Source organism: Gymnoscopelus microlampas, assembly GCF_963454915.1.
Source record: "Gymnoscopelus microlampas genome assembly, chromosome: 1".
Classification (NCBI taxonomy): domain Eukaryota; kingdom Metazoa; phylum Chordata; class Actinopteri; order Myctophiformes; family Myctophidae; genus Gymnoscopelus; species Gymnoscopelus microlampas.
In genome coordinates, this window is record NC_139962.1 from 16,365,060 (window position 1) to 16,391,998 (window position 26,939).

General features: G+C 42.4%; 1 protein-coding gene across 1 annotated transcript in view; it reads left to right on the forward strand.

The window, feature by feature from the left end:
- The window catches only part of cdkl5 (cyclin dependent kinase like 5), a 34,726-nt gene that overhangs the window by 2,025 nt on the left and 5,762 nt on the right, over positions 1-26,939 (forward strand). The window contains exons 3-16 of the mRNA XM_084076923.1: positions 9,222-9,267; positions 10,489-10,625; positions 11,415-11,535; positions 12,264-12,323; positions 14,708-14,798; positions 16,667-16,769; positions 17,721-17,807; positions 18,498-18,578; positions 19,136-19,311; positions 19,905-20,740; positions 21,176-21,522; positions 22,114-22,215; positions 23,248-23,362; positions 26,259-26,403. Coding sequence (XP_083933049.1) covers positions 9,222-9,267; positions 10,489-10,625; positions 11,415-11,535; positions 12,264-12,323; positions 14,708-14,798; positions 16,667-16,769; positions 17,721-17,807; positions 18,498-18,578; positions 19,136-19,311; positions 19,905-20,740; positions 21,176-21,522; positions 22,114-22,215; positions 23,248-23,362; positions 26,259-26,403 — 2,447 coding nt within the window. The remainder of the gene's footprint in view (positions 1-9,221; positions 9,268-10,488; positions 10,626-11,414; positions 11,536-12,263; positions 12,324-14,707; positions 14,799-16,666; positions 16,770-17,720; positions 17,808-18,497; positions 18,579-19,135; positions 19,312-19,904; positions 20,741-21,175; positions 21,523-22,113; positions 22,216-23,247; positions 23,363-26,258; positions 26,404-26,939) is intronic.

A 26,939-nucleotide genomic window follows, 5' to 3' on the forward strand; every position in this document is an offset into this window, starting at 1 on the left:
CATAACGTGTTGCATCGTGACGTATTGTGAGTTTGTAGATCGCTATTTTCGCTATATATGTATTAATTGTTCATTCATCGTAATCGAGTAGAAGACATATATATGTGCTAGAATATTTGAACCTTTCGTTAAGAAATCTCAAACTGGTTTCAGTTCATTCACATTTTGTGGTGCATGTCAAATAGTATGTAAATCCAAACACTGACAGGCAGAGGTTCAGAGTATAATTGGTAGAATGGACACTTATGTTTTTACACAAAGAATAGCGACTAACTCTCATTTTGATTAATTTTCTATGTTATTGCAAGTAATCTAGTTCCATTCCGTTAATCAATGTTAATATAGTACTTGGTAGCTGCCAAGCAGTGTTCCTAAAAATTATACAGCAGCCAAATTGTTCTTACTGATAAAAAGCCAACTGGTGTCGACTTCTGCCCTCTTATCTCACTTCCACAGCTCATAGAAAATTAATGGAAATGTTTTTGATTATTTTATTTATTTATTTATTTTTTCAACAGTTGCTCATGGTGTGGATGCTTGTAGTACTGATTTAAAGTTACAATAATGCAGGTGGCTTCTGGCTTTTCATGGGTAGAACTGAGAGATTGAAAACAGAACAGGTTTCATTACTCGAGTCATAGTCAAATCCACTCTTTGTGGTACTGTGGTGCACGGACGCATTGAATTCACGACAAGAGCCACAACATACAGTATAGATGATAGTCAGTGTAGTAATCGAAGAATGAAGTAAATGGCTTTTGACATTTATTTTTTTGACAGAAATACCAAGACTCAGGGGCAGTGTTTTGTTTTTTACGTGAGACTTTAGTACTCTACAGCAGTGGTGGTCCAGGGACCCTCAGGGTTCCCTGAGGGGGTTTGAAATGGACCTTACAGTTCTGTAACTGAGAGTATTCAAAATTGATCCATTTGGTTCCATTTGTACACTCTCAGAGTTATGGTGTCTTTGAAATTAAAAACATTTGAGAACCACTGCTCTACAGTAACTTTAGTAATGGTTTAATCAAGCTGGCTCGCATAACAGACCTCTAAGGGCCACCATCAGTCAGTCACAGTCCTTTCAGGACTCATGCAGAATCTGAGAAAACCTGTATTTTAAGATGCGGAATGTGCTGTGCAACTGACATCGTCAAACTTGTCTCATATCAGCTTTCTACATTTATTTTTGGGCCCTTGCTGAAAAGCAGATGTTAGATGTGTATCCCATTTATGCTCTGATTAAAGTCATTGTTATTTTTAGCGTTATATTTTTATGCTTCACCACTAAATGGCTTAGGACTGGAGTTTGCATAAAACAAACACTAATATAAAGTGTGCATGATTGTGCCACTGCCTGGATTTATGTGGATGTTTAAGCTTATTAAAATAAGGACTATGGTATGGATTCCTTTGTGTGTGAGCGCTGATTGCTGAACATATACTATATTTTAGCTACCAGGCCTTCTTTTCAACCAATCATAGCCTGGATTTCTGTTACTGGGCAGCTGGTAGCTAAATGGCTAACATCCTGTAGTATTGTGCATGCTTATGTATTTTCATTCAATCGGAAAAAATATTGTTAGGTTGAGTCATATAACTCAACTGAAAGGGTATTTGTTGACGTTTAATGGAAGATGAGTCATTCAAATGACCGTACAATGGAAAAGCCCTTTGCGAAAGATGATGAGTGGTCCCCAACCAAAGGAAAACACACAACAGTGGTTTTGTATTAGCCAAGCAGCATAGACAAGGCAAGGCAAGTTTGATGTATAGCACATTTCAACAACAAGGCAATTCAATGTGCTTTATACAAAACATTAAGAGCATTAAGACACATTATAAAAGAACACAATAAAATATACAATGCACAGGCGCAGGTGTAAAGTACCTGTCCACCACCGTGGAGTCTAGGGCTTTGAATGCATCCAGTTTGGCCGAGCGTCTGTAGGAACACAATGGGCCCGGGCACATGACATCAGTTAAGATTTGGGGGTTAACTCCGCCCACTCTCGACGCCATTTTCCTTGACGACTAGTTTGACGCGTAGTAACGTCTGTCTGTAGTTCTATGCTTCTTGTCGAGCAAGCAGCAAGTAGTCGTGACGGTGGTATCTTAAATACAATGAGATTGAGCTAACAGTTAAGTTTTGTTTCTTTATGTGTCCAGTCGGAGAAAAGTTGTCTATAGCGTGGCTGAGTAAACAAGGACTTGTTTGTCTCTGTCAGACGGATCCCATGTATTTCCAGAATAACAGAGATAACACTTGCAGAAAGGTTGTTATTTTGAGAGAGAAATGTCCCGCAATGTGAATACATTTGTACATGTTTTATTTTGATGGTAACTGTTGTATAATAATATAAATATTGGCACTGCTTCCTTATTTATAACTGTCGTCAGTGCGTCACAGCCACGTCAAACTAAATGGTGACGGGAATTATGTCACCCTGGGCGAGCCTCCGCCCTACGCCCGCTCCCTATTGGCTGTGTGCAGGGGAAGGGGAGCTGGGTTGGTAGGGCAATCTTTGTTGCTGCACGTACTCAGACTGCAACAGACAGTGGCGTTTGTAGCATTCATGGTGCCCCCTATGGTTGGAAGTGAAATTGCTTTTGGATCTGCATTGTTTAGAGGCCCCTCAATGTGTGATTCAAATTCGGGTGAATCGGACGCTGCTTTCATGATGAACCACTGTTCTAAACACTCACCAAAGCATCTGTTGAAATAAGAGACAGAACACTCAGATCTATGACTGGAGAGCACACTGAACCCAGTGAACCCACACAAACACACTAACATGCTGGACAGCAATGCCCGAAAAGTCACATAGCGTTAAGGAGAACTCTCATGTTACAGTACACTTGACATTCTCTTGTGCCTGAAATTCCCCTGTGGGATCAATAAAGGTATCTACGTATCTATCTATTGCCATTTTCCAAAGCATACCGTTTGCAAAGACGGATACGGTACAGTATGAAAATGAGACTTGAAACTCGCTTGAGATCGTTAATCCGACACACTACATGTCGTTGTACGTCATTTTATATATACCATGGATAGTATATCAAAATGACATTGTAGTTGAATTTTAATTTTTTTATTGCACAGATTGATTTGAAAAGCATGACTGAAAATATGATTGAATTTAGAAAATATGAAATTCCATGACTCCATGACTCAACTGCAAAGCACAGCAGAGGTAGCCTGGGTGCCAGCCTGCTTCGCTACGTTCGGTGGATTTTTTTTTCTCTCTGCGCTTCTCAGTCTGGAATGCCTCCTATCTCCAGGAGGCGGGACACAGCAGCCAAGGTTCGAAACCTACCGTGGCTTCTGATTGGTCTGTGGTGCGGGGCGGGACAAAAAAAACGGTGTGATCGTTTTGATTCGTCATTCGTTTGAACAACATCCAATCAGCAACGACGTTGCCTAACGTAACATATGTAGTTCCAGTGTAGTTCTACAAGACGAGTCAATCGGGGGCATTCCAGACTGAGAAGCGCAGAGAGAAAAAAAAATCTGCCGAACGTAGCGAAGCAGGCTGGCACCCAGGCTACAGCAGAGGGTGGCATGAACATCCCAGGAGCTTCCCTCCATCCAGGATGTATACAACATGCATCCATCTCTTGTTTTTCCCCAGAAATGTTGAGATCAAACAAGTTTAACCGGGTCATATTCTGGGCTGTTCTGACTTGATGTTGAGAATTTCATAAATTTAAGGGTTGGTCTAAGGAAGGATTGGGATGTAAATCTTGGCAGGTAATAAAATATACATCTGCCGAATAATACATCCACTCTGCAAATATCTTTTTCTATGAACCAAATGGTTTTATCATGCAGTATGTTTGTGCCATTTTGGCTTCACAGTGTGAATATAAGGTCAATAATGTATTACTTGGCAGCCACAATTAGTTTAGCTGAATACTGCCTTCGGCTCTTAACACTCAATAAGGGCACTTCAAATCAAACTATGATTGGAACTCTCAGCATGTGTTTTATTCGATCGAGTTTGGCAAAACTTTGTGTTTTTCTGCATTTAAAAACCAATGAGTTCAGAGCAATTGAATGAAGGATATACTTCTACTGAGTCTAATGACTCATTGATGACTCTAAGCGTCATCATAAACTATAGATGTTAGAGTATTTCTCATCATAGATGAACACCACAAAGAAGATTATATTGTTTTTAAACAAAACGTTGCTTAGAAATCAGTCTTGGAATCTTGGACAATATTTTGGACAAGCAGTTAACATCACCCAAAATAAAATATGAGTGTCAACATGGAAATGCATTACGACAGAAATATTGTCCTCATAACCTAAAAAATACATGCAACATAAGCAAGCTCGCCACGCCTCTAGCTAAAGAAAGGCATGTTATGCCATTAAATTTTCAGTCTGTTATGAAATAATTATTTTATTCTTGGAAGGACTTAGTAGGCCTACAGTCTGTTTGTGGACCAATGTTAATAATTTAACAGCACACAACCTCACAATAAACTACCGTACTAGTTGTAATTGCTCTTTTTCTTGAAAACGTATTTAACATACTGTACAGTAGTAATCGCTATTTATTTCAATTTTGAGTGTAATAGTGCATATAGATGAGAGAACAGAGAACCATGTATATTCTGCACTTTCTATGAATTGTGGCTGTCATTTGAAGTATCTTGGGGACAGGAGAGCCACATCCTTATACTGTAAGAACTGTGGATGACAACCTCAGTCTAGAATCTACATAATCAAGATAGCAGTGTTATATTAACGCAATATAGTATCGTTAAAGTCAGTGTTTTCAAATACATTTTCAATGGATCATGCAGTCATGTTAGCATGGCTGAAGCCCATATCTCTTTTACATGTATTTTAATTAAATTTTGCCGGCACCATCAGTATACTGCCTTACTTTACTTGCATTTAAAATGTTCAAGTGATTTAACGGAAGCATGACACGGTGACAGACTTGTGTCATGTTGTGTCCATATGACATGTTTCCCTGCGTATAGCCAGAGAACACGGGGATAAAAGCTGTCTACCTTTGCTGGAAGAGAGAAATAAATTGTACCTTTCTCTGCTGAAAGCAGGGCAGAAAGGAAAAGGGTGGCAGTCAGACAGAAAAGCGGAGCTCTGCATGTGTATGTGTGGGTGCCTGCGCACACACTTACGCATTTTTGTGACATAGAGGGAGGGGAGGGGGTATTGGTGCTAAATGGGTCACTCTGACAGTAGTGGAAAGGAGACCTGTATGGAATAGGAATAACATAAGAAAAGGATTCCTCCTCATATTGGCCTAGAATCTACTAGGCTACACACTTGATTAGAATAGGATAGAATGGGCTCCAGATTTTGTTTTCATTATTGCCCTATTTTACAACAAATGGTAAACAATATAAATATTAATATCAAGTATGCTACTGTGCTGTACTTCCCAATGTATGCTAGTATTGCTGCATATTTCTATTTAATTTGTGGTTGTGTGAACCCCTTAAACTCTAAATACTTCGTAGTTGACCGGATTCTCAAGGGCCCTACATAACAATATACTAGGCCAACTCTTGTTTTCACTCTACAAAAAACATCTGGGGACCCCCCCCCAGAATCATGTGTTGACCCCCCTGGGCGGTTCCACTCCCAACCCACAGGTTGAGAACCTCTGAGCTAACCGATGCACTGCTAGCAAAGAGGAATGAGGTGTCACTTCTCTTTGAGCAATCATTATGTGCTCTAGGGTTTTGAGCATTATGAATCCTTTGAATTTAAACAGAGGCAGTTGGTGCCCAACATCCTACCCAAAGAGTGCTATGACATCAACAACCTTAGATATTGATGAATACATTGCTGGGGCTCAACATATAACAGTAGCCCCTTAATGTATATTGACTTCTTGCAGAACTACAGTTCCGGTTTTATCTGCTTGAACTACTTACCTATTTCCATGGCTTGTATTTGCTATTGCGTATTGAAAATGTGAAGCTGTATCCATTTTGTGTTACCTGGTGATCTAAAGCATGTGTTTACATCAGTGGAACATTAGCAATTTATGCTGGCTTTGTTGGTTACAAAGGCAAATCAATGGAGGTCACTGGAGGCTATAAAAAGAGATGAGGTACACAGTAAAATCATCAGTGTTCATTTATACATTTTTAACTCAGAGAATGTACAAATGTAACCACATGCACCTGTAAATGTACACTGAGGATTTTACTGTGTAGAATGCACTCACACACTGTACACTGTGTAAGCAGCACTCCCCTTTGACATTTCTCACGCTCAATGACAATTACAGTATAATCCCACCCTGGGGTTTAATTGTTGTTGGTGTCATTATCCCACCTTGATTTCTGTTTAATCACTGAAACCCTGTACTTAGTTGACCGGATTCCCAAGGGCTCTATACTTTGCCCTATGCTTTTTAACACTAAACAACTGTGCCGAAAACGAGCTCAGAACTCAAAACGTGAGTTGTAGATTGGCTAATTTAGCAACGTTCTGCCCCAGAATAGGGATGCTATAGGGTTCAAGTGGTTATGAAAAGAAACATCCTGTAAATCATTGGCTCTCAAAGTGGGCTCCGGGGACCCTCAGGGGTACTTGAGGGGGTTCCAGGGGGTCCCCAGCTAAATGATGGGTCTGTAACTCTGAGAGTGTACAAATGGAACCAAATGGACCCGTAAATTAACATTGCTTTTACAATATAAATTGGGGTCCCAGAGATACAGTATAAATGCCATTTAATGGGGGTCCGTAGCCTTAATGCATGTCAAACTGGGGGTCCTTGAAATGAAAATGGTTGAGAATCACTGCTAGAGCCGTAAAAGATCTTCTCTTATGGGGGTCCCTGGCTTATCTTTTGAAATGGGGGTCCGCCGGCTAATAAGTGTCAATTTGGGGGTCCTTGACATGTTTGAGAACCAATGCTGTAAATATATCTGAAAACAAGACATCAGTAGAAATGTGAACGACCTCTGCAAAGCGACATGGTGTGATGCGGTACAGTATCTGTGGGTTGGTTTGTTTATGCCAGAGCCCTGCCTCCTGGCCAGTGTGCTGGCTCTCACAGTGTGGTCCTTGTTGACAGGGACAGTGAGTTCTAATCCTGTTGTCTGACCCCTCTTGTCTGTCAACAAAAGGACAATGGCTCTGCAGAGGAGCAAGAGACAACAAAGAAACCAGAGTGAGACAGGCCTGTATGTTGTAATCCCCTTGTATCGAGCTACAGTGAAGGCCTGTGTGGTCCAGAATGAAGATGGATCCATTCAAACAGTCAACAGCTGTCAACAACTTGCCCTCTTTTGCTCTTGAAATGAGTGTTACTGCCATCTTGTTGCTAGACACGTTTAAAGGTTTTCAATCTTTTTTCTTTTTTTTTCTAAAGGAACGTTCATTCAAAGAGTAGAGACGGGTACCAGTGTTGATTTTCACGGAACATTTTGATGTAGTTTTAGTCATAGTCTTTTGAATAACATTCCATTTAGTTTTAGTCATATTTTAGTCATCTGAAATGTTACATTTTTTGTCTAGTTTTAGTCTACTAAATATCAAAGATTATAGTCGACTAAATCTACAGTTGATTTAGTCGACTATAATGTATTTTGGTGGTGCCTTGATGGTGTCGTAATGGGTGATTTTACACTTGGTTGCATGCTGAAAATAGCCGATCTACAAGCTCACAACGCCACGCAGTGCGACGCCCTGCAAGCTTGTAGATCTGCAATTTTCAGAGCGCAACACCCGAACGCAACCAAACATAAAATGACTTGTCTAGTTCTACTGGATCTCTTCTCCCTCACTAACATTTTAGTCTAGAGTTTATTTGTTTTTTTATTTGTTGCCAGTATATTTAGTCTTAGTTTAAGTCATCATAGCTTAGTTTTTATATGGTTTTTATTTAGTTTTCTTCAGAGAAAAAAGGTAGTCGACGAACAGTTTTCGTCATGGTTTTAGTCGACGAAATCAACACTGACGTGTACACATGACATTGTATTCAAGTTACAAAAATATAACAACTCTTTGGTTTTATATGTTCTCCCACAACTCCCTTCCACCCCACCCCAGTCCTCCCCAACCACCCACCATCCTTCCCCACAAGGCCGGACATACAAACTACAATATATATACACGTATAAAATGGGTACATCGTTTAAAGAAAAGGTTTTTAATCTCATCTCGGTCTGTCTGTCTGTGTTTCGTGAAAAGCTCTTGTGTGTCTGCGGCTATCGGGGGGGTAAACATGATGTGATCCTCGTAATGCTAGCTTGTAACCATAGAACTCCAAGTTTGGGTTACCTTTTCGGCGGCAGTGGCTCAGCAGGTAGAGTGGTCGCTTGGGGTTCGATCCTCCTTCTGGCTTAGTATTGAACTGTCTCGAGCCAGACACTGAACCCCTAAATGCTCCCGATGAGCAGGTTGGTCACGTAACGACGTAACGACGTATATTGTCATCTTGTACATCTGTAGAGCTACTATTCTCACTATTATTGAAAGTATTGGTGCAAAGCAGTCTTGACTGAATCCGACCATAACCCACATTGTATTTAAGCTAGGAAAGCATCTGTGTCATTTTTGATTTTCGCATTGGCTATTCAAAAATAGCAGATCTACAAGCTCAACATTTTTGAACAATCTTGAAAGTGTGACAATCTTCAAACTACTGATTTAGAAGGCATTTGTAGAATCGGCCTCAGGTTTTAATGGGTTAAAACTCCAGTGTTCTTGGCTCCCAGTCCAACACAGCCTTTGGGACACAGTAGCAGCAAAACAACCCAGCCTCATGGCAAACTCAGCAAGGTCAAGGTCAATCATGTGCACAAGCAGCAGTAGAAAACGTTACTATGCTGGCAAGGCAGCTTAAGTAAATGTGCTGTTTATTTTGTTTGTTTGTGTTTGCCCTACGGTGAAACGTTTTCTGGGTAAAGCACTGGTACATAGTGTGACTTGGAATTGATTGCAGGTAACTTGGACACAAATTCACAAAAATATTTGATGCACACTGCACCAAGTGGGCAGAAAATATATCTCACTCCCTCTGACTTTCAACTCTTATTCTATTAATAGTATCTAACTCTGACATCCATGCCGACCTTCTGTCACTTTCTGGCTTTCTCTCACTATGTCTCTCTGTCTCTCATTCAGTACCTAGATGGGTCAGTGATGTGTAATGGTTTATTTTTCGTGATTAAGTATATATGTATTCATGTGTACTGTAGTTGATACTCACTTTGTCTCACAGGAAACCAACGAGCTGGTGGCCATTAAGAAGTTCAAAGACAGTGAAGGTGAGTAAAGCCTGATTTAAAAAAAGAAGTTAGATTACTTTTCATTAGTTATAAAATCTTATAATCTTATAAAATCATAAAAGAGAAAAAATGGTTACTTACACCAAAAGCCAAAAACAACAAATACGTTTGTGTACCTCTTAGCTGCCACTCGCTTGAGCATGATAAACACAAAAACTATTTAAAATTATATTTTTAGTTGTAATGAGGCTGTTTGTAAGTATGTCACAATTTGTCCACCAGAGGGTACTGAAGCGACTCATCTATGCACACCTAACTTACAATTTACAATTTAAGCATTTAGCAGACGCTCTCTATTCAGAGCGACTAACAGTAAGCAAATGCATAGAGACAGTGTAGTGCCTCAGTAATCTAGGTTTATATAATAGGTAAACCAAGAACCTTGCATCAGTCTAAACGGTATAATATAAAAATCAAAAAAATCTGTACATTCATTGCAACTATAGAAACTGCTGTTGGCGTGTTCTCTCCTCCGCGTCATCAGTGCCCATACCCTAGGTGGGTTTGGCGAAAGGGCCTTTCTGTGTGGAGTTTGCATGTTCTCCCCTTGTCCCCTAGGATAGGTAACCTCACAAAAAAAATGCAATAATCCAGGTCTCTTTACTGCCTCCCCCTGGTCCGCCGAGACGCCTGAAGGAACAACGTGTTCCTTCCACACGCTGCGTCCTACCGGGGAAACTCCCCCCTGTCAGGTGATAAGAAGCGGCCTGCTCACTCCTCATACATTGAAGGAAGCATGAGCTGCAGTTTGGGGCTCTCCCCATGCTGGCAGAGGGAGAGTAGCGCCCAGGATTACAGCTTAGGTTACAGAAATTGTGGGATAACATTTTAGAAAATAAATAATATCTAAATTACATTTTAACCTTTGCATAAGACTCCATGGTCGTCAAGGCTAGGTCAAACGCTACGGGTTAAGGTGGAGTCTGAAGAGGTGAGTCTTCAGATTACGGTGGAAAATTGGCAGTGAGTCTGCAGTTGTAACTGCAATGGGGAGTTTGTTCCACAGTTTGGGAGCCAGAAGAGAGAAGAGTCTGGGACGTGTGGAGCGTTGTCTTGCCTTGCCTTGTTACCTTGTGGTCAATGAATGAGTAGACTAGTGAAGTAGTGACCTATTTTGCTGCTACGATGCCTGAGTGAATGAGAGAATGTGTGATTCAAGCAATAGAGCTCCTATTATGTTTTCCTCTCTTCTCCCCACAGAAAATGAGGAAGTTAAAGAGACCACACTTCGGGAGTTGAAAATGCTCCGCACACTGAAGCAGGACAACATCGTTGAGCTGAAGGAAGCTTTTCGTAGAAGGGGGAAACTCTACCTCGTCTTTGAATACGTTGAAAGGGTCAGCATTACTACATTTCAGTGTTTGTGTGTGTGTGTGTGTGTGTGTGTGTGTGTGTGTGTGTGTGTGTGTGTGTGCGCGCGCGCATGTACGCACGCACGCAACGTATATGCTAGCGGGTAGTGCGGCCGTAAGATACCGTTTGGGGACAGCGCCAGCTGCCTTGTGGTAAATGGTAAATGGTAGATGGTGCATTTATATAGCGCTTCTATCCGAAGCACATTACATTGATTGTGGCATTAACCCATTCACACACACATTGATGGCGGAGGAAACCATGCAAGGCACCAACCTGCTCATCGGGAGCAATTAGGGGTTCAGCGTCTTGCTCAAGGACACTTCGACACTAACTCTAGGGGAGCGCCCCAGCCCGGGATCGAACTGGGAACCATGCGGTTTTCCAGTTCACTCTACCCGGCCACTGGCCACTCTACCCCTGAGCCACTGTATTAACGGGTAGCGGGTAGTGCCAAGGGATAGCGCAGGACGGAAAATAGGGCCCATGATGCTGATCAGCCTAGTATGCAAGATTGTGTGTGCGCACACACACACACACACACACACACACACACACACACACACACACACACACACACACACACACACACACACACACACACACACACACACACACACACACACAGAGACACACAGGGACGAATGCATGATCTCCTGACGGAGATAATGTACAAAGGACAGGTCATCATCCTCTCTTCAACAAATCATACTTGGTGTTTAGTACTTTTTTTGTCATGTCCATACAGTTAACATTGTGTCGATGCCTTACAGAACATGCTGGAGCTGTTAGAGGAACTTCCCAATGGCGTCCCGCCTGATAAAGTACGCAGTTACATCTACCAGCTCATCAAGGCCATCCACTGGTGTCACAAGAACGAGATCGTACACAGAGGTGAAGAATCATTCTCATCCTGAAAATCGATATGATGCATGTGACAGATATTCATACCTAGTTTTCCATGGTTGTCCACTGAACTTGCACAATGCCATCTAGTGCAGTGTTTCCCAAACACAGGGTCGTGATCCATTTTTGGGTCACAGATGTGTTATGGACATGAGTAAATTATTATCTCAAAATGTTTTCAAAAGAATTTCAGAAATTAACAAATATCGATAAATCAAAAACAAACTCTTAAGAAATAGTGAAAATAGCATATCAACAAGTAAAATGCATCGCATCATGACATGTTGTGAGCTTGTAGATCAGCTATTTTCACTAATTAAATAGGGCTTTAAATTATACATTTTAAATGTATAATTAATACGTTTGGGCCACAGGGAGACACCAAATTTCTCTTGGGTCTTGAGCTGAAAAATTTGGGAAGCACTGCATGGTTGTATGGTTGCTCTATGGTAGCGCTTGAGGAAGGGGACAGGTTGTCTTGCTCACTTTTTTCAACCATTTCTTCCCAGTTAATCATAAGCTGGCACCTCTAACCATTATAGAACAGCCGCCCCCATATTATACATATTTGTCAGGGTATGACTAAGGAAGATGGGTATGTCTATGTAAGTTGCATAGTAATCTCTAATTAGAATAATATATGGAGTATAATGGGGTAGTGATGGGTAAGAAGTTGTTGGAAATATGTATTATTTTTTACCTTTGTCTCTCCACAGACATCAAGCCTGAGAACCTCCTTATCAGCTCTGAGGACGTTCTCAAACTCTGTGACTTTGGTAAGTCCACAACCTCATCATCTTGAGCTCCTAAAAAATATTTTAATCAGCGAGGCCTATATGTATGGTACAGTATATACACAATCATCTTTGAGATCTCTAGTGCCTGATTCATAAAAGTGTTTGCCTGGAAGGAGATCCGTTTTTCAAAAACGAGAACACAGTTCACTTGTTCACATAGACAATCTTTTTTAAATTATTATTTGAGCTATTTGCATTCATTCTACATATGCAGAGTTTTGGAATACCTTCAGAAAACATTTAATTGGCTTTGCATCCTTGATTTATATTAAAATGGACTCATTACACAACACCAATTTAAAGCTCCAGTGCAGTGATTTCTTGGACTTCCTATCCTTAGTTAACAAATATCCAGCGTTGGAGCTTCAGCACCCAGCATCAAAGAAGACATCGAGATTTTGGCTAGTTTGGCAAGTTGATGGCTGGCTTTTGTCTGACAGACTGTGGCGACCATTCAGAGCATCCATATTTAAAACCTTGGGGAAATGTCATCTTTTCCACAAAGCTTGCAGTTGTAACAAGGCAACCTAAAAGTGTGCATAGTTCAGCCACTTCAGCACTCTCTGGTGGACAAGTTTGCATACAGAGTGACGTACATACACAGATGGACAAATCATTCTGTGAACTTTATATTAACAATTCCTTTGTTAAATTATACAGCAACATTGAATGTGTGATAATGCAACTCTCATTGCACTGGACCTTTAAAGCATGGTTACAATTATCAGTCCTATTTGTAATAAGGGTGAGAAAATTAGTTCCATTCCACCCTCTTGTTATCAGGACAATTTTAAATAATTAATTTAAATAGGCCTACTTTTCTAAAATGTTCAATACATGGATTAACTATCAGTGATGTAAATAAATAGCTGTGTATTTCACAATATAAGTCATTGGTATTTACAAACTACCAATATTTGTACAAACAGACATGCTCACTCCTGGACTAATCAGAGTCACTGGATGCATTTGAAGATGGGCATGGGGAGTAATTAAGGGGGATGTACTGTCATAATTCAGAATTCCAACAAAAGACACTGGTGTTTAAAAACTGTAATGACAGGAAAGAGGCAGAGGAGAAAACGAAACAGTGAAATCAGTGTGGACAGGGCATCAAGGTCACTGTGGCCTCAGGGAAGATCATATTTTGAAGGGCATGAGGCCAAACTGAGGGGCCACACATGGCCTTCATGGCCTCCATGAAATTTCTACCCTGGTGTCAGGGACCGAGTTGGTCGGAAGGAGAGACACAGGGAAAACTTTGTTGGTTTTAAAACATTGTTCTCTTTTTTTATTTCTTTTCTTTTTTCGTTGTTGCAAATCAATGTTTTAACAAAACAAATGTGCTCAACACAAAGGAAATTAAACTAAATAACAAAACAAACTGGGACTGAACAACACAACTGAACTGAAAACTTAACTAACCAGAATGACACAGGAGGTGGACATATATAGGGACGGGTCAGACCACTGTTAATACAAAAGGGGGAAAAGACAAAGACTACAATTGAAACACACACTCAAAACCCCTGCCCCACCCCATGGTACAGAGGGACTGTGGTGCAGTCCAATTTCTCCAATTAGCTGTAGATCTGGAGCAGCTGATCCCCATTGCTTTGGCCAGCCCATCATGCCCATGTATGTTAGTCAGCACCTCCCACAGAACTGAACTCAAAGAAACTCAGTCAAATCAAATGCAAATAAACTCATAGAAAAACAAACAATAAATTATGTAATTTCAACTTGTTAATAATGTCCAGCTTAAAATAAACACACTAAATATATAAATCAAAAGGAAGAGTTACCATACATTATAGTCTATGTGTGGCTGCTGAGTCAGCCATCACACCTGGTAAATACTTTTTCTATTTTCTGTGAAGTACTGCACATTATTATGGACTGCAGGATATGCTAAGATATATTACACACCGAAGAATAATGTTTTTTAAAAGGCTATATGGTTCCGCTAAAGAACCATTGTATTTAGCGAATGCTTCTTCATATTCTTCATATGGTTCTACAGAACCTTATTTTGTGAAAGTTCTTGAAATGGTTCCTCAAAAAAACATTTTAAGGCAACTTTAACCACTTAAACCCTAGCATCCCAATTCTGGGCTTGTCTTAACGGGCAACTATTCACCGAAAATATCAGATCTACGTATGCATATAGAACCATTAAAAGAAATGGTTCTTTAGCGGACATTGGTATGATGGGTTCTTTCTGGAACCAAAAATGGTTCTTCTTCTAACCTATGGCATCACTCTGAAGAACCAGTTTCGGCTCCAGTCGGCAGTGGCACCTTTAGTGTTCTGTGTGTAGTAAGACGTGAATAATTGTGTTGTTTCTCATTGCCCTGACTCAGGCTTTGCTCGCAACCTGTCAGAGGGCACTGATGCCAACTACACTGAGTATGTGGCTACAAGGTGGTACCGCTCACCTGAGCTGCTGCTGGGGTGAGTGTGTGTGTGTGTGTGTGTGTGTGTGTGTGTGTGTGTGTGTGTGTGTGTGTGTGTGTGTGTGTGTGTGTGTGTGTGTGTGTGTGTGTGTGTGTGTGTGTGTGTGTGTGTGTGTGTGTGTTCTTGTATTACTCTAGTTGTGGGGGCACAATGGCCCCACAAGTGTAGTAGAATTTGATAAATAGACATTGTGAGTGCAATTTACTTGGTCCTCGCTGGAGATATGGTTGTTTTATGGTTAAAGAAAGATTTGGGGAGTTAGGCTTACCATTAGGAAAATAATCATGTTGGAGTAAGGGTCAGGATTTGGCATTTAGGTTTAAGGGTTGGGGTTGGTGGATTTAAACTAAGGTGTCTTGCACCGAAAATACAGTTCTACAAGCTTGTAGATCAGCTATTTTCGGCTTTAGGGTTAGGATTGAAAAGGACATTCATTCAATTGCCGTTCTAAAATGTTAGTACGGCAATTATAACGGCAAGTATATTAATACAAATGTGTGTGAGTAGTGAGTGTGCGTGCAAGAGTGTGCGTGTCTGTATGTGTCTGGGGTGTATCGTGCATGCACAGAAGTTCCATAATTCAGAGTGTGTTCGTTTTACCTATCTCTCATCTCACTGCTCATCTTCAGTCTCTCACACTTCATGGCAACACCATCAGCTACAACCGAGTTAGCATAATGAATCAGGTATTTGCATAAAGCATGCATCACCGCACTGTACTGTACACGCTGTCCCGAATAACGTGTCACATGCTGCTTTCCTAGGTTTGAAACGATAAGTAAAAGACTCAGAGCTGCGTCAGTGCCGCAACTTGAATGTCCATTCTGGCTTGGAGACAGCTGAGCGTCATCTAGGCTCACTGCCGTTCAGTGGTGTAAAGTAACTAAGTACGTTTACTCAAGTACTGAACTTAAGTACAATTTTGAGGTACTTATACTTTACTAAAGTATTTCCAAATTTCAATACTTTTACTTCTACTCCACTACATCTCAGCAGCAATTATTGTACTTTTACTCCCCAACAATTATTTGAAAACTTTAGTTACTAGTTACTTTGCAGATATAAATGATTACATAATAAAACATACATTAACCACTTAAGCCCTATTTTATACTGTACCTAGGCTATTTGAAAATAGCCGATCTACAAGCTCACAACGCGTGGCATCGCGACGCGTTGTGAGCTTGTAGATCTGCTATTTTTAAACATTTTTGTACTTTTACTTTTACTTTTGGTACTTTAAGTACATTTTGATACCAATACTTTTGTACTTTTACTCAAGTAAATGTTTTATTCAGGACTTGTACTTGTAACAGAGTACTTCTACATTGCAGTATTGATACTCTTACTTAAGTAAAACATTTGAGTACTTTTTCCACCACTGCTGCCGTTTGCCTGATTTAGTCAAATACCCAGGAACATTTATTGAGACAGCGTTTGAATGCCGCCCACTCAAATACTCTCTCCCTCCCAACTTCACTGATCTTTTCTGCCTCTGCTCTCTCAGCTCTCTCTCCTCGTCATCTCTCAGCCACACTCCTCTGTTCCTGAATGCCTTGAAATCGCCATGTTCATCGGTGACAGCCAGTCAGCCATCACCACCACCACCACTAACATCCCTGTTCATCCCCCCCCCCCACTATTATCTCCTCTTGGACTTTACGTGTGATATGACATAAAAGTGAGATGCACCTGTGTATGTAAGCTCATTACAGCCGCCATTCTCATCAGCACCCTGTCACGCATTACCACTTAATTGGCAAAATGATCCTCTGTTCTGATCAGAGATTTGCTGAACCTAACACTCCACCATCCACTCCCCCCCCCCCCCCCTCTCTCTCTCTCTCTCTCTCTCTCTCTCCCAGTGCTCCCTATGGCAAGGCGGTGGACATGTGGTCAGTGGGTTGTATCCTGGGGGAGCTGAGTGATGGGCAGCCCTTGTTTCCTGGTGAAAGTGAGATAGATCAGGTTGGTGATAGATGGGGCTATATATACGCCAAAGATCGGAGACGCTTGCTGACTAGGCGGGGTTTTGAACTGACAGCATAGCATAAAGCGCTTGATTTATAAACCTACCGTAAGTAACACTATATCAAAGTGCTGGGCTTAAACTTAAAGTATGTTTCTTGTAACAAAACAGTATTAAAGATGGCACTAATACGCCGTCGTATGCTTCTCTTTAGCTTGGGAACTTTCTGTCATAAACTGCGCTCTCTGTCATACGCTGTCCGAGTAGACTAATGCTAATCTGCCTGCTCCATGTCAGTAACACGACAGAAAACATGAGTAGAGTTGTATGATGTGAAGGTTGAATTAATAGTGTGTTTAGCCTTACATTGTGTAAGTATGACATTGCAAATGAAGCCAACACGTGAATCCACTCCAGCGTGACGTCAATGGAATTGCCGGCATTTATACAAATTAGATTGCATAGATGTATGAATCAAGATCATGATTTTATTTTTGATGAATTGTGCGGCCCTAATCTAATTCGTCACCGTGGTGGCAGTACCACTCAACGTGTCAAATCAAGTCACAGCAGTGGTGACACTGGGTTGCGTTTCTGAAGCCATATGCATAATATCCCACCTCTCCACTTTCGCTACTCTTGATGACTTAACAATGCACAATGCAGCTTAAAGTGTAATTTGCTATGAGCGTGCAGGAAAAACACATGATGTTTGTGTGTGAATGAGGGGGTGGTACGTCTCTAGTATGCATCTCTGAAGATTTTTGATAGAGCTTCTGTGATAGTCTCCACTGATGTTTGTGTAAAGAGTTGCTGTGGATGTTAGATTGTTACACTGAGGTGGTCTTTGCAGTGAATGACCTACAACCAGAAAGATTGCACAGTGCTCTGTTACCATGTTAGGGTGAGTTCAATCACTGAGGATGTTCTCTGTGATGTTGTGTCCTCAGCTCTTCACCATTCAGAAGGTGCTGGGGGCTCTCCCTTCAGAGCAGATGAAACTCTTCTACAACAACCCTCGCTTTCATGGAATCAGGGTAAGGAACTCCCCGATTTAACTCTGTCTGTCTGTCTGTCTGTCTGTCTGTCTGTCTGTCTGTCTGTCTGTCTGTCTGTCTGTCTGTCTGTCTCTCTCTCTCTCTCTCTCTCTCTCTCTCTCTCTCTCTCTCTCTCTCTCTCTCTCTCTCTCTCTCTCTCTCTCTCTCTCTCTCTCTCTCTCTCTCTCTCTCTCTCTCTCTCTCTCTCTCTGGCCTGCCTGGTGGCAGTGTTCCAGCACCACCATGACTGAGTGGATTGCTATGACTCATGAGATAGGTTGGTGTTCACTGTGGCACCAAGAAAAATGGTCCTGTGTGTGTGTGTGTGTGTGTGTGTATGTGTATGTGTGTATGTGTGTGTGTGTGTGTGTGTGTGTGTGTGTGTGTGTGTGTGTGTGTGTGTGTGTGTGTGTGTGTGTGTGTGTGTGTGAGTGTGAGTGTGAGTGTGCGTGTGCGTGTGTCTGTTTAGTTTGATCTCCAGTAATACATTTCTGTTATTATAATTTGCTACGTCTTGCTGGTATAGATAACATGCATCGTGTATTGGAAAGCCAAAGATGTATATTCCTTGTCGTCAACATCAAAGTAGTGTGTGTGTGTGTGTGTGTGTGTGTGTGTGTGTGTGTGTGTGTGTGTGTGTGTGTGTGTGTGTGTGTGTGTGTGCGTGCGTGCGTGCGTGCGTGCGTGCAGTTTCCCTCAGTGACTCATCCTCAGACTCTGGAGAGGAGGTATCTGGGCATTCTCAGTGGTCTGATGTTGGATCTGATGAAGGTAAGACTGTGTGATACCACTTCACATCTTCATGGTGTAACATAATGCTTTATCATCCATCTTTCACGTCTCCAGAAAACTCCATCTATGCCAATATTTATTTGAACGATGTGTGCAACAGTGATTCTCAACCTGCGGTCTGAGGACCACCAGGGGTCCTTGAGGGGCTTTCAGGAGTTCACCAACAAAATAATAAATACAGCAGGAGTTGCTAGTTGCATAGCATCAGTTATACCACTATAACCCTAGTTTATGCTTCGCCTATTCAACAATAGCCGAAGCTATTGTGAGCCCTTGATCATCATCTGCTATCTTTGAAAATATTAGAAAAATCTTGACAAACTGTAAAATATTTTTTACAATAATAATATTCTTTTACATTTTTAACACAAAACACAATTCTCTTATGGGGATCCCTGGCACATTTTGAGATGGGGGTCCGTGGCCAAATACATATCAATTTGGCGGTCCTTGACATGAAAATGTTTGAGAACCACTGGTGCACAAAGTATTAAAAAAAGGTCCTCTCCTCACTGTGCGTGTGCTTCCTCCACCAGAACCTGCTGCTGCTGACCCCCACAGAGCGCTATCTGACAGAGCAGAGTCTGAACCATCCGGCCTTCCAGCCCCTGAGGCAGGTGGAGAGAGACAAGCCTCCCCCCGGGTCTCCCAATCCTCCACGCTCCTCCAAGCGGAAGACTCACCACCATGGAGAAAACACTGTTCCTACCAGGTCAGATGACCATCGAAGGCTTTTTTCCCCCCGTAAATTAATGCCCTACTTTGTCGTACAAGAGTTTCACGCACAAATAGCAAAAATAGCAAAAATAGCAGATCTACAAGATCACCATGTGTGAAGATTTTGAAATTTAAAGTGGATAAGTGTGTTTTATAAATATTTAACCAATGAAAAGTATTAACAAGAGCTTGTGACTAAATCATAACTACATTAAATCCATTTTTCCATTTCCTGCATCGTAATGGATTTGGACATACAAGGTTTCTGCCCGGCAGCGATGATATGCAACTGGCATAAAACCCTGCCAGTGCACGGAAATGTCACCTGTAAATGGAAAAGTCCATTCTATACTTTTCTATTTCTATGGTCAATGTATGGCTCGGGCTAAATCTGGAAGCTGCACCTAGTTTTCATTCATACAGAGATCATAGTATGTGAGCGGAGTTGAGGGGGGAGAATCCCACTCCAATCCCACTCACCAGGCTTTCGTGAGTGGGATTCACAAGGCACTCACTGCTCCAATCTACCCGAAGCGAAGGGAGCGAGAGAAAAAAACATGTGTATTTTTTCTACCCCTTCCTCTGCAGGAGTCATGTTAAGAGCACGAGTCACCGTCGTTCCAATAGTAAAGAGTGTTCCAGCCTCCCTCGCCACGGTGACCTCCATCACCTGGGTAACGAGAACTTCCTAAACGGCAACAAACCAACCCCTCCCTCCAACTTGAGTCCCACCCTCCACGCCAAGAACCAGTACATGTCTCAGACCCTCAATCGCTCGATCTCGTGCAGCAAAGACCTGGCCAATAACAACCTGCCACACCTCCTCAGCCCCAAAGACGCCAAAGGCAAGATAGAGTTTGATTTCAACCTGGGGCCATCTTCCACCAAGCTGCCAGAGCAGGCTCCCGCTGCCAAGTATGGCCACAGTAAGTCCAGCTCCTCTCGCTCTCAGCAGCAGGCCGGCCGCCACCCCTTTCTGGAAGGCAAGACTAACACGCTGCAGTCGGGGACGGAGAAGCAGCACGGCCGACACACCCACAGCATGGCGGACTCTGCCCACGGCTCCATGTCGTCCTCCTCCAAGAGCTCCGCCTCCTATCTCAGCCTGTCCAAAAGCCACAGCGCGCTGAGCGACGCCAAGTCTGTGGGCAACCTCAGCGACGCGCGGCTGCACCCGGACGACCCGGGCTCCAATGCGGCGCCGGGGGTCGGGCCCGGCGCCCGCTTCTTCCCGGCCAGCTGTCTAGACCTGAACGCCCCCCCGCCGCCGCCGCAGGGACCCCCTGGCAGCCCCTCTGCACGACACAGCGAACGCTCCGGGCACAGTCCGGCCTCTCGTAGCGGCGGTGGCAATGTCCGAATGGAGAGCAGCACCCTCGACTCTTCCTCTCGACACAAATCAAGGCACAAGACTCTGGCACCAGGTATGTTGATGATGCAATCTGGGGTCAGTTACTTTCAATAGATTAAAGATTTGTATTGTTACATACAGGTGTACAAGTTTAACTTTCTTCGACATTTTGCAAATAATAGATTGATAAATTAGATAGACAGATAGACAGACAGACAGACAGACAGACAGACAGACAGACACATAGATAGACACACAAAAGCAGAAAACATGGTGCTTTGCGCGGTGTTATCAGCTTGCCCAGCATTGCCGGAGTTATTAAGCTGACAAAGTAACCAAGTAACACATGGATCAGCACGTCCAGGTTGTGGTACCCCATTTATTTAAGGATTTAACGTTTTTGACCAACAAAACCAACATCCTATCCTTGGTATCGAACCTAGGATAGGATGATAATCTCTTCCACTTTCCCTTCGTGTCTCCTCCCTGCACCTCCCCTCGTCTGCAGAGGAGGCCAAAGCTCCAGAGCTGTTGGACCCAGGAGGAGGGCCGGGTATGGCCTCCACTCACACCCTGCCGTCCCCTCACGAGTCCTACCACTACGGGCTGGGCTACACCTCCCCCTTCTCCTCCCAGCAGCGGCCCCACCGCCACTCCATGTACGTGCGGAGGGAGCGCCACCGGCCCCACGGTGGCGAAAGCACGACGGCGGCCCTACCCACCCCGGGGCAGGGGATGCCGACCCGCGCCAGCAGCCTCCAGCTCCTCTCCCCCCAGCTACAGCACCGGACCACTCTCACTACCGGACACTCCAGGAGCTCTTCCAGAGAGGACTGCACAGACAACATGGCGAGGGTTAGCGATGGCTGATCAACATGTGTTTTTGAAAGTTAATTCATATACAGTAGGAATTTGCGAGTGTGCCTTTTTGGTGTGCTTGGGTGTTATCTGTATACATTAATGCATGTGCACGCCGGGGGTTGGGGCTGGGCAATTCACCCAAAAAATATATCGAAACCGATATTTAGAACCAATAACCTTAATCTTGCTCATGTATGTTAATCAAATATTATCAAGAAGCAGTTTATTTTTTACGTCAAGGAATCGACCAATCGACTAGTCTGATTAAACGCTTGCTTACTTTGTTGTGCCATGGTGGCGTACAAAAATAGTGAAAATAGCCGATCTACAAGCTCACAACACATCACATCGGGACACGTGAGATTGTAGATGTGCTCTTTTCACTATATATGTATACATCTTTAATAATTGTTGATTAATCGTAATTAAGACAAAAGACAAAAGTTTGAAATAATCGTGATATTGATTTGAAGTCACACCGCCCAGCCCTAACGGGGGCCTATCACTGTCTTACATTGTCATTGCCACTGCTCAACGCTCCTAGTTCAGTCTGCTTTGACCCGCACCTGTTCGTCTTCTCAACAGAGCGAGCAGTCCCCTAAAGACATCAGCCACCCATGCGCCCCCATCAAAGACTCTACGAGGGACAACACTGCCGCTTTTCATGCACAGCGCTCTAAAAATGAGGTCCGAGCCCATCACTCCCCATCTCCCTCCATGCTCACTCAATACATAACTGTTAGCTCTGCTGACTGCCGGGTGTCATAGCTTTCTCTGTTCCTGAAGCCCGATTCGTACTTCTTCGCACAACATTGTTGCACATCAAAAATAGCAGGCCTACAAGGTCACAACGTGTCGCCTCCACGACGCGTTGTGAGATTGTAGGCATACTATTTTCTGCGTGTGACACCGCCATGCGAAGGAGCATAAATTAGGCTTTACGCAGGTAAACAGCTTCTCTCCACTGCATATCACTGTTATAAATGTAACACTGAAAGGGTACCAAGATTGTCCCAAATGTCTTGTGCTGTGAGCCATTGCAGAATGGAGTAGCTAATATTAAGGCAAAGGTCTTGAGATCAATTGTGTGAGCCATTTAACTTGAGTTTTTGGAGCAGTGCTTGGAGGGAGGAAAGTGGTCAAATCGCCCCCCTCTGCTGTTTGTGTACAAAACATGCATGAACAATGAATTGCCTCAAATGCACATTATAGGTTTTACAACATACACATGTGTTACTGTATGTTGCCCCTATTTTCAGTTATATTGGATACCATGACAGTGTTTCATATATGCTTCTGATCTGATCAAAAAGGGAAGCACTGCATCATCTTGCACCGTTTAGTTTTTTTGTTCTTTGAGTGTTGACACAATAAAACAGTGCTGGCTGAAGTTTAAATAAAAAAAATATTCTGCCATTATATCTTAGCCTTAATGGAAGTTCAAGTTCTACCTGATTTTTATAATCAACTAGAAAGGGGATACTGAGATTAAAAACATTTTTTAACAGAACCAGCAGATGGCGTAGGTCTGCACTTTCCTTCTCTATTGCCCCCTGGCATAATTTTGTTTTAACTTTTTAAGATGTGTGTGTGTGCATGTGTGTACGTGTGTGTGTACATGTGTGCGTGCGCGTGCGTACATGTGTGCGTGCGTGCGTGCGCGTGCGTGCGTGTGCGCGTGTGCGCGTGTGTGTGTGTGTGTGTGTGTGTGTTTTCCAGGTGGCTGCTATGTACCATGACCCGGGACCTCATCTTGATGATGGAGGGTCTTCCAAGGAAAACCGCATGATCTTCAGTGAGTCAATGCCTCGAAGAGTTGGCAGCTTTTACCGAGGTAAATAAGAAATATTAAGTTAAATGCAACACTTTATAATAGTTAGGGGTAAGGTAGGGTAAGTGATTTTCTTTAGTTAAAATAAGTGTAACATAGCTCTATATTCTGCTATAGAGTGTTTGTTAACAGGAGTCTCCATCTCTCTCCAGCTCATTCAGAAAATGTATTTTCAGGTGGGGATACCAATTTTATCCAATCAGGATAGAGAACTCAGTCAGGGTACATATTAAACAAGTGAAATTGGAAGTGATGACACAAATAAATTAGCAGACAAAATTGGAACTGGACACTATAAAAACATTGCTGAAAAATGGGTACTCTCTCCTGATTGGCTGACATTTTGTCACCTACCTGAAAAGTTTATTAAAGAGCTGGAGAGACAGGGCGTCACGATCACAGCCTCTACAGTGGGCCCATGTGACTGTTTGCCTCTGAGTGTGCCTCTGCCCCTCCCTTGCTCTAGCCTGGGCAGCATTCCATTTTCGGGTATATGATCCGGTCGGGAGCGGAAGTAAAAAAAAGAAAAAGTGGCCGGATAGGCAGAACCGGAAAGACGTCTCACCCCAAAATAGGTCCGTGCTAATAAAATCCTTGATACGGCATTGTTTAGCTTATTTTTTAAATGTAAATGTGCGTGCACTATCCGGAGACTATTTAGCGTCGGTATTATCCCACGGGGAAATTCTATTCCATTTAAACCGCAAAACCGGATAGGCAGAACCGGAAAGAGGATTCTTTTTTTTTTTTTTTTTTCAGTAGGCGTGGTCTAGACCGGATCATATGTTGTCTTCTGGAACGCAGACCAGGCTTTCCTCCGAGGTGGAAAGACTGGTGATGCGAGGTTACCCTTGCTCTGCTCCATGAGTCTGATTGCCCTTAATGCCATCACCTGTGAGGATCAGCTGAGCCTGGTTTGCTGACGACCTGCTGTGACTATAAAGACTGTGTTTCTGTGTGTTTCCAGTGCTGGTTCAAAAGTTGTTTGTCAGGGTCCTTGGTGTCATGTTTGGTGTAATGTTGTGAGTTCTGTATAGGTTGTTAAATCTGCACTGTTCCTACTAGTGAAGTTATGTTTGAGATCCTCATCTGCTTTGTCTGAGTTCCTGCTTTTGGGTCCTACCACACAGCACACTAGTTCCTGACACAGGAAGACCTCTATGACTGAGCAAACACTCTATAGCAATGATTACTATCAGAATATAGAACTTTAACCTTTTAACAAAAACTAAAAAAGATCACTTACCCTACCTTTAATAACCATTTAGTAATGGCTAAAGGTAGTGTAACGCTCTATATTCTAAGAGCTGGTACATCTGGTATTTTAAAAAAAGTTAACTTTTTTAAAAAACTTTTTTTCAACACAAATTTTTTCTTCTGGGGGTCCCTGGAACAAAACCTTTTCAGATGGGAGTCCGCGGCAAAATACATATATATTTTCGGGTCCTTTCCTTAACCCAAAAATGTTTGAGAACCACTGTTAAAGAGGAAGTGTTGCACAGTAACACATGCTGCAGAGTAAAGCGCCATTGCAAACACACACACACACACACACACACACACACACACAGTGCAGTCCAGCTTTGTCAGAGCCCACAGAGAGAGTGTGGAGAGAGATCTCCGCCTCTGTGGTGCTGAAAGACGGGATATATAGGCTAATTAAGGATAATCTCACTCATTGTTATTAATTATAAGGAGGTGAGCCTACCTGGGGTAATGGCAGCTAGCGTTAGCTATTCATAATCGTCTCCTCATCTCTGTTAATAACATCACTTTCCGAGGGTCAGTGAGACAGACTGCATTCCACATATCCTTCTGATGGATTTTGAATGGCTGCCATATGATGTCGTTCATATAATCGTGCTGAAAGTGATCCAAACTATATTGTCCTCGACTATACTATATAGTCATGGATTAAAGTTCTCAATCGCCAAGACTGATTTCAGTCATTTGGATTCCATGGAAGCCAGCATGTCTCCTATGGAAGCATGTTGCGCAGCAAAAATAGCCGATCTACAAGCTCTCAGACGCATTGAGAGCTTGTAGAAAGGCTATTTTCGGTTATTTTAAGATTAGAGCATTTGAAGTGGTCAAACTAGCAACATGTTCGGAAGCATCTTCCATAATATCTTATTCGTCTCGGATATTTCATATAAAAGCAAAGGTTAAAGCCTTAATTGTGATTTCTTCACCTGGTCGGCAGTATGTAGAACAACAGGAACAATATTACTAAAGCGTCCTAATTTTACATGTTTTGTTCATTGTTTAGGAATCGGCGCTAGTGTGTGTGTGGGGGAGCCTTTCACACTGTTTCACAAATCGCACATTAGGACATTTTCAGTCGTGAGATTTGATGTTGCTTTAATCCATGTATAGTTCAGTGTTCTCAAAGTGGGGTACAGCAAAATTTGTTAATATAGCGTCACAATCATTTTAACCACTTTAACCATATTTTATACTTTGGCTATTCAAAAATTGTGAAAACGTGTTCAAATCTTTTGAATATATACAGTATATGTTTTTTTTCTTTAAAGAAATATGTTTGGCTTTTTCTGCCTTTATTGATAGAATACAGTAGACTGACAGGAAATTGGGAGAGAGAGATGGGGAGTAACACTCAATAAAGGTCATCGGGATCGGGATTCGAACCCACGACACGCCGTCAGGCTTTAGCAGTCTAAAATTTCATTTTGGGGGAACCTTGACATGAAAAGGTTTGAGAACCAGTGCTATAGTTGTTGTTATAGTTGTGGTGTGGACGCTGCCATCCATTTGAGTTTTATAAAACTACATATTTAGTAGTTATCGATCGATATCGTGCTTGGTGTGAATGGCCCTTAATACTATTTGACTTTTTGATTTGATTCCATCTTTTCTTCTGTTTTCTGCCCCTCTCCAGTCCCCTCCCCCAGACCAGATAACTCCTCTTCTTTCCACGATGGTGTTGGGCAGGGTAGAGGGCCAGTCATGCCAGTTTTACCAGTTGTCCCAGGAGACCCAGGCGTCATGGGCAACATGTCCAAGCGTCAGACTGCCTTTGACTGGTGAGGTCTTCGTTTCTGCCTTCTTGTGTCTTCTACACGTCATGTTGAATGTGGTTAAAACATGCACTAGTTTGTTGGACCACCTCATCCACAGCAATGATAAAACAAAAAGAAGAAGATTAATTTCTATGCAAAACTGACCCTCGCAAATTGCATGAATGTTAGTAAATACTTCATTATAGATGTAATCAAGCGTACTTACTGTATCATACTGTGTCTCCTCATGTTATTTGGAAACACAAATAACGCACATCCTCCGTTCCTTGGTGCTGAGCTTTAACTGTAAAAACAGTAGTAATAAGACAAAGATATGGCTCGCAACTCACTTTGATGCTCCAGGTTTTATTTCTAACAAACAGCTGATACGACGTTTCGACCCTTTCGGTCTTTTTCAAGTATGATGACATACTTATAATAAAACCTGGAGCATCAAAGTGAGTTGCGAGCCATATCTTTGTCCTCATGTTATTTGCACAATCCTCCCTGAAGTGAAAATGCATAAAGTGCACGAAACGACGAGCTAGATAATCAACAAA